The following is an 8,226-nucleotide window of genomic DNA, read 5'->3' on the forward strand; positions in this document are numbered from 1 at the left end:
CTGTATATATATATATATATATATATATATATATATATATATATATATATATATATGTGTGTGTATATATATATATATATATATATATATATATACAAAACCACTGTTATAATAAACTAGTGTTTTTGCTGGTGTTGATAGTAAAATAGGATTTATATCAACTACCAAAATTTAGCTCATGATGTCCCTAAAGGGATGGCGGGCGGCATCGCTATATTGTATTTAATACTCATAAACTATACAAAGCTATTACCCACCATTCTTTTGGATTAGTTTCAGTTCAGTTAGTTTACATAGTGTAAATAGTAATGTAAATGAAAAGCATAGTTCATTGGCTCACGGCTAACTGTTTGTACATGAAGTTTAATAAAGTCGAGCAGTTAGCGTGACATCTGCTCTGCAACATGGAACATATTAACTGCAGCCACACCTAACAAACAAAAAATAAGCCATGTGACCTTTGTACTTTGGAGAGCCTATATGAAACGCCAATACAATTTATGTCCTGCTTATCTCTTTGTGTTGACATAAACATATGGAGGATATTCTATATCCACTGTCAGGAATTTAAAGAGATAATTGGCTAGGTAATTTATTTATCTTGTAATCCTTTTATTTTGCCCAGTAAAACAAAAACGTATTGCAAGTGGCGTGTTTTATAAGCTCTCCCCTGTAAAAGAAAGACATTGTAAAATGATATAATATTAAAACAGCATTCTGATCGTACAAAACATTGTGAATATAGCGAAAACTTAGGACTGCAAAATAAAGATATATAAAGAGAAAAGTATGATAATGGAATCCAGAAAACTCCCAAAAATATATATAAAGATCACACTGTAGTTGACTTGTGTTTTCCTTTCAAAAAGCCAGAATCAAAAATTCCAGTGAAGCTTGTGTAGTGGCCTGACATGCATCCCTATGCTGAATTATTGATCTTTACAGGATAGTTGAAATCAAAGGATGGCCTGTTTTGTAAATGAATAGGCAGCAGGGGCAAAATTTAGGTGGGTTTAACACGCAACTCTGGGCATCAACATTTTATATAGTTTTAAAGCTATGGTTAAGCGTTTGCCACCCTGATCTATCGATTCTTCCAAAAAGTCTTAGAGATTCCTTTTAGTTCTGCTGGATATTACATCTCCATTGTACCCCATTTGACATATCTACATATCTACCCCTCTCTATGGTTGACTATTCACCTAATGCATGACCACTGCACCATCATAAGCTGCATTTTTGCTGAAGGCGGCCGAGTGAATAAGCCAGCCGAAGTGAAGTGAACCGAACGCTGTTCAGCTATTCGATTCAGTCTTCTACGGCTGATTTCAGCCGCACATCGGCTGCCTTTGGTCAGTCAAACATGCTCTGCAGAAGGAGTTCAACTCCGGCTAGGGGCCGACCGGCAGTAAGTGAAAACCGAGCGGCATTTGGCTTGGCTATTCTGCTCGGTACCTCCGAGGTACCGAGGAGAATGGAAAATAAGTGAAATAAATTTATAAAAAGGAAGAAAAAGTTAAGAAATTGTTTTAAAATGTAGAAAAATTAAAAAAAAATGTAAATAGTTTAAATAAAAGAAAAAAAAGAGAACATTTAAAATAATTTTAAAATAACGCCAGCAAAAGAAAAACAATTGGGTGGAGCTAGCAGTGACAGCTAGCTACGCCCAACTGTTTCCTATTGGGCAGAACCTACCAGAATCTTCTAGCAGGTCCCGGCCAATGAATAACAATTGCTATTGTTTAATGACAGATTATCGTCCCCAGGTCATTTGGGGACGCTGATCTGTCATTACGGCCGGCTCCGCCCAGCTGTCATTCGTGTGGAGATCGGTCGGCTTCAGCTGACCTTTCTCCACGCTTCCGCTGCCACTTCAGCTCAGTCGAGCCGAAGCATAGGCCTTCGGCTGCTGTAGGGGCTATTGTGAATAGCCCGTAAAGCAGCCCTTCGGTTCGACAGAGGACGGCCAAAGAGAGCCGAAGGATCAGCCGAAGCTACGGCTGCATCCTTCGGCTCTTTACTGAATAACCCCCTAAGTGTACATAGGGTCGAAGATACTCTCCGTATTATACTCTCCACAAGAACTAAAAAAAAATCTTACTACTACTAGAACTTACTACACCGAAGAAGTAAATACTAAACAATAGCTTTAATACTACAAAAATGCTGGTGTCTGGACTTGAGAATGTATGTATCAGTCATTTAGTCATGCTTAGCATTGGTGACCAGTGTAGACTAAAAGTGTCTTGACTTCTAAAGGAAATCTGTCATGACACAAACATGTGGGCTACAAGTTGCCTGGCTATCTTTAGCTTGTGTTTCTCTCAAGCCATGGACTCAGAACAAGCAGGCAACAAGTGAAGCCGGAATTCTTGATCAGTTTACTCATTTTTGGCCAGTGAATCAGCAAGCTTTGAAGGCATTGGATTGGCATGGCAGCCAATAGGCAGGCAATATATGGCTGCTGATACCCATTTAGATGACAAATTTGTTTGTCTTATTTTGTACATATGTATCATGTGGTGTTTTTACTATTATATTTCTATCATTACCTGGATTCCATTGATTGCCGGTAGGCCATTTGTCTAAAGCAGCCCTAGTATGTGTCGGTATCAATGTGAGAAAGGGACCTTAGACTGTAAGCTCCTTGAGGGCAGGGACTGATGTGAATGTGCAATATGTAAAGCACAGCGTAAATCGCTGGCACTTTATATGTGCAAACAATAAATAAATAAATTGCATGGTACAACCATATGTATTTTTTTTTTGCTGGTTAGCAAATTTTCCAAGAAGCGATTTTATCCCCCTAACCTCTCGTGCATGTCAATTCTAAACAGTGTACACAATGGTCCCTTAAAATGTAATTCAGACGCGGAGCACAATTTCCACATCACAGGTGGTGTTAATATAGGCCAGTCCCCCCTAGGCTCTTGTCGCCACGAGTCGCGCAGCTTGTTCAGTGTTTGCCTCCATATGGCGATCTGTCCCGTTCAGAGGAGCTCCGCTGTAAATAGCTCTCCCTTTGGGTCCTGTGGTCACTGTAGTGAAAAAAGATGTTAACTCTCGGAGGCCTGCAATCCAGCCGGTGACTCCGTGTGAGCTCCCGTGTTTAAATTACTGTACGCTTGAAGCGAAATGACAAATACATTTTAGTCTTCGTTTCCAATTTTTTTTTTTTTTTTTTAAGCCCGTAACAGTTGACTGAACCAGCAGGTTTTTTTTAGCTGTTCCGTTCTGTAACATCTTTCTCACCGTGGCAAAGACAAATCTTTCTGTTTACTCAATTAAAACGGGAGGTCGGAACAAACAGCTTCCATACGCTTTCTATAGGTGGGGTTAATCATTAGCCATGGTAAAGGAAAGAAGTGAGGTTTGTTAACTAGGGTACAGAGATAGTTATTTAGTACACAATGTAATGACCTTGATTTTTTTTTTTTTATTAATGTGCAGTGTTTTAAAGGACACGGTCATTAGGTGATGTTTATGTTTAAAGGTGTGAACATGGTCCATACAGTAATTGGCTATTTTTTTTAAAAGTGAACCTGTCATTAGAATTCACGCAGCACATGCGTTAATAGGCACTTGTCAGCATTACCAAAATGGGTATTTTGCAGTTGTACTTTTGCAGTTGCTTTGCATTTACGATACAGGTCTGGAAATACAGTTATTGTGAAGTTCCAGCCAAAACTTTTTTTTTCTTTTTTTTAAGTTTCGATAGAGTGGGGAAGGCTTAGAACCTCTGTTTTGTTCTTAAAGTGTAAGTAAAGCCACATTTATTTATTTTAGTTTGATATAGAATAGGGAGTGGCTAAACCCCTGGCAGTCTTTTTTTGCCACTTTCTCTGTCTCACTGGGGAGATTTCTCTACACTTCATGTCCCCGAGGCATAACAGGATATAACAGTTGTCACTGGTACAGGTATCCCCATTGGAAGATGCCCCCTCACCTGCTGTTTTGTGACAACCTTGAAAAATAACTCCAGATAAAAATATTATTAACCCTTGCAGTGGGGCTACCCCTGAACTGCAAGGGATAACTGCTTGTTTTTTGCCTTGGGTCAAGTTATACTCACGCGATCCTCCGAAATGGCCGGTTGTGCTCCTCTGCTGCATCAATGGTATATCCCTTGGCATCCCCATGTCCCATACACATATAGTGCATAATAGAAGTCACCAGCACCAACCCTTCGTTAAGGTCTGTACGCTGCATGGAGTGCAGGTGATTTTGTGTTATCTATACAGCTATAGAACATGATTACTCTTGAACCGCTGCAGCGTAGGGGGAGATCGGTTTCAGGGACTGGTCTAAGGACAAGCTGGCTTGGAGGATCAGGTGAGTATAACATTGTTATGTTTGACCCCAGGCAAAAAAATGAGCGGATAACCATTGAAGTTCAGGGGTAGCCCCACTGCAATGGTTACAATTTTTTTTTCCTGGAATTCTGCTTTAAAGTTTTGGATTTTCTGTCACTTTCTGTACAGAAGACAGTGGTCACCACTCACCATGACTTATCTAGAGCGAACAATCTTGTTTGCACGTTTCCTGTGCCCCTTATCTAAGATTTCCACACTCCCTGCTGGATTTTATATTTTATACTATTGAGAATGTATTAGGCTGAAAACCCCCAAAATACAAGGTGGACAGAGTTGGAAAGTATGGCAGAGGTGTCTTCCTGGTGAAGACAAATAAGATGCCAAGGGCTGACTTTGGCTAAAATGTGTCAAAGTAAGTCCATGGCATTTAAGTGACTGCCTGTATATTTACAAGAAAACAACTGGATTTTAACATGTGAGCCCCAATTCTGTATTATAGCAGGAAAAATAAGATTCCAGTTAAAAAACTCCAAAAAAGAAGTGTGGCCATTTGAGAAGCTTGGCAAGCCACGTCGGTCCTGTACAGTCAGATTTTATTTTGTGCTATCTTTTCGGAAGACCATAAAATAAATAAGATCACATCATCCCATTCCTTTAAAGCACAGTCACCCTCCCTGCTAGGGAACTACAGAGGCCTGAACTGCAGCCTGTAGACCATGAACGATCTGACACATGTTGAATTTATCCTTAGATTTGTGAGTATGTGTCTGGCGATGGACAGTGCACAATCCAGCGCAGCCCCAAAGGGAGAGTTAAATCACAGAAAGAACAGTAATGGATTATTATGAGTGTATCACTCAGATTATTACGCTTTTTCTTGTTTTCTTCCCCCCCCCCCAAATGATTCCCTCCCACACAACCCCCCCATCTAAATATGGTTCATCAGTCGGTGCAGAAGGCCTGTCTGTCTGACAAGCATGTGCTCAGGATCAAAGCATCTTATGACTTGGATCAGTGCGGCTAAATCACTAAGTATCGATTGGGAGATTTCTGATGAAGGGTTAACCCCTTCATGTAATGCACAATCCTTGGATAAACTGCAGATTATATATATATTTTTTATTTTTTGCTGATTATAAAAAAGAAGTACAGTAAAATATTGCTATGGGATGGGAAGATGGGACAATTGTATTGTGGAGGATGTCAGTGAAGGTTCTCGTATATCCAGGCCATGGTATAGGTATTAGTAGTTGGTCATATTCCAGCTGACTTGTTCTGTAAGGTTGATGATGCTTTGCTACTCATCCAATACAATATTATATACAAAAAGGAGAAGAGTAGAGAAGGAAGGCACTGCACTTGGTTGTCTCAGCACTAGTGCACATATTATTCTGTTCTGCCTCATTCCTTTATGTCTCATTGCATAGTGCTGTATGTATTTTATCTGGCCTTTAGGTGAGGTTTAGGTGTGTTATGCAGGTCATACACATAACAATATGAACATTTGGTATACCAATTGTTGACTCCTTTCCTGAACAGCTGTCAACATTGCTGGGGTTCTGGTGGAGGCTCAAACTCTCCCATTTTATAGCCAAATCTTGTCCACGTTTACCTGCCATTTGACAAGATTTGAAACTGTTATCAATGCATCAGTCTCAATCATAGACACTTTTTCATAATCTTATTCCATTCTCCTTCGCAAAGAGACCTTTCATACTCCACCATACATTAAAAAATGGCAATACAAGCGTAAGGACTTGCTTACTTTCCCACACCATATACTTTGTTTACAAGGCTTCCCTGGCCAATAAATACCAAGAATTAAACTATACATTTTTAACCCGATGGTACCAAACACCAATGACCTACTATTCTATCCCAATCCCATTCCTAATAAAGCAAAAAATCCCTTTTCAAACATTTAACTAATGCTGAAAAAGCATGCATACCACCCTTTTGGAAGCGTTTGTCGCTCCAACAATTGCACAGTGATTCATTAGAATTAATGAAATCATGCAAATGGAAAACCTTACGGACTCTAGGAAGGGCAGAAACGAACAATAACTACCTCCAATATCATGCCTATCCCGCAAAATAGCCCTTCTGAACTGAACAGAACTCAACTAAAAAGCTGGCTAAAGAAAGCATTGAAAAAAAATATTGTTTTGATGAAAGAATTGTACTATTAGGTGGTTCCATCAATAAACTATCACTTTTATTGAAAGTTCTCTTGCTTAGCTTGTGTCACTCACCTTCCTCTACACTTCCCTTGCAAGTTTTTGGAGTGCGCTAAACCTTATGGGAGATTTGCCTTGTGGAGGGAGGTTGGGTCATTGTATGACTGATCTCTCTCTAAAGGTTATGAGCTGTATTAAAGGAGAACTATGAGGTGAGTGCTTTTCACTCACCTCATAGTTCTAGCCGACCTGTGACAATGAGACTGTCACAGGTCGGCTCAGTAGATCGGGAGGTGAGCGAACACATACCGGCGTTCGCTCACCTCTCGATCCTGTCACGGCTCTCTGCCGTGACAGGGGAGGGGCTGGATTCCCCCCTCCCCGCTCCGATCCGCCAGCGCTGACTGGCGGATCGGACGCGGGAGGGGGCGGGTACAGCTGGCTCTGCCTCTAGATAGGCAGAGCCAGCTGTCAGTAACGAAGCTGGGCGGATCCCGGCACAATTGTCGGGATCCGCTTCAGCTGCGGCGTCTCAGTATACTGTAGCTGTAGCTCGTGGTATACTGAGTCTAGGGTGATGGGAGGATGCTAGTTTGTGTCATCCTGTTACCCTAAGGAGAACTATGGGGAAAAGACTTAACCCCATAGTTCTCCTTTAAGGCCACCATAGACTTTGAAGGGTACAGGCACGAGTCAATCATTCTCAGGCATTTATATTGGCTACCAGTTATCTAAGCTCCAATGGTCACATTGTTCAACAGTTCATGCTTGGCATGTAGAGATGGGCGGAAGTTGCGCACTGCAGATAACTTTCTGAACTATTGGACGGAAATCAAAAGTGATCAGACAAGGTTTTCCAACAAGTCTTATTTTTTATTCTTCCAACATGCTTTGCCTGGTGGTGTCTGCTGATGCCCAGGTCAACATTAGATCATCTCTTGATCTGGCCTCAAATAGCTTGCTTGCCAGATTGTCATCTAATGTCTATGGGCACCTTTAGGTATGCAGTAGCAGAATCCAGTATCATCCAATATCAATACCTGACCTCACAAATGCTCTTTTGGCTGAATGGCACAAATTAACAGAGACACACGCTAAAAAGTATTTCTAGAAAAGTGGAGGCTGTTGTTACCATGAGGAGGAAAGAGAGGGGAAGGTTATATTGGTGTAATGGTCAGGTGTCCACAAACATTAGGCTGTATAGTGTATATTTACATACCAAGATATACAGTATATATATATATATAAGGTTGGTTACTCATTATATTAGCAGGCTATTTTGATGTAAAATGTCGTGTATACAAAGCAACACAGGTTCCCACTTGTTTTTGCTTGCTGAGCAGCTTCATAAACAATACTTGATATGCAAAAAAGGAAGTTATTTTTAATAGCCTTGTTCCATCTCGGCCTGCTCAGCTTTCCCCAGGGATTCTGCATGTGCTTATTTGTTCATATTTGCAATCAGTTTGTTGATGATCCATTAGTGATTTTCGTATATGTAATTTCTTTTTTTAGCTGCCACGAGGACTACATGCAGAATCACCCCTTATATGGGCACGGTGTGTGCAAGTGGCCGGGCTGCGAGGTTGTGTGTGACGATTTCCCATCATTCCTAAAGTGAGTAATCTTTTATATTCTTTTCCTCTGTCCAGACACAGCAGGCCTCATGTATAACTGTGTCTGTAAGGAAGCTGCCTGTGTTGCCCATGGCAATCACAAATATAGTCTGATATTAC

General features: G+C 40.7%; 1 protein-coding gene across 1 annotated transcript in view; it reads left to right on the plus strand.

Annotated features, from left to right (window-relative positions):
• FOXP1 (forkhead box P1) overlaps positions 1 to 8,226 on the plus strand; it is a 414,947-nt gene that overhangs the window by 356,739 nt on the left and 49,982 nt on the right. Inside the window, exon 11 of the mRNA XM_018563026.1 lies at positions 8,006 to 8,107. Within this exon, the coding sequence (XP_018418528.1) occupies positions 8,006 to 8,107 (102 nt within the window). The remainder of the gene's footprint in view (positions 1 to 8,005; positions 8,108 to 8,226) is intronic.

This window comes from Nanorana parkeri, unplaced genomic scaffold, assembly GCF_000935625.1.
Source record: "Nanorana parkeri isolate BGI_ZX_2015 unplaced genomic scaffold, ASM93562v1 scaffold624, whole genome shotgun sequence".
Classification (NCBI taxonomy): domain Eukaryota; kingdom Metazoa; phylum Chordata; class Amphibia; order Anura; family Dicroglossidae; genus Nanorana; species Nanorana parkeri.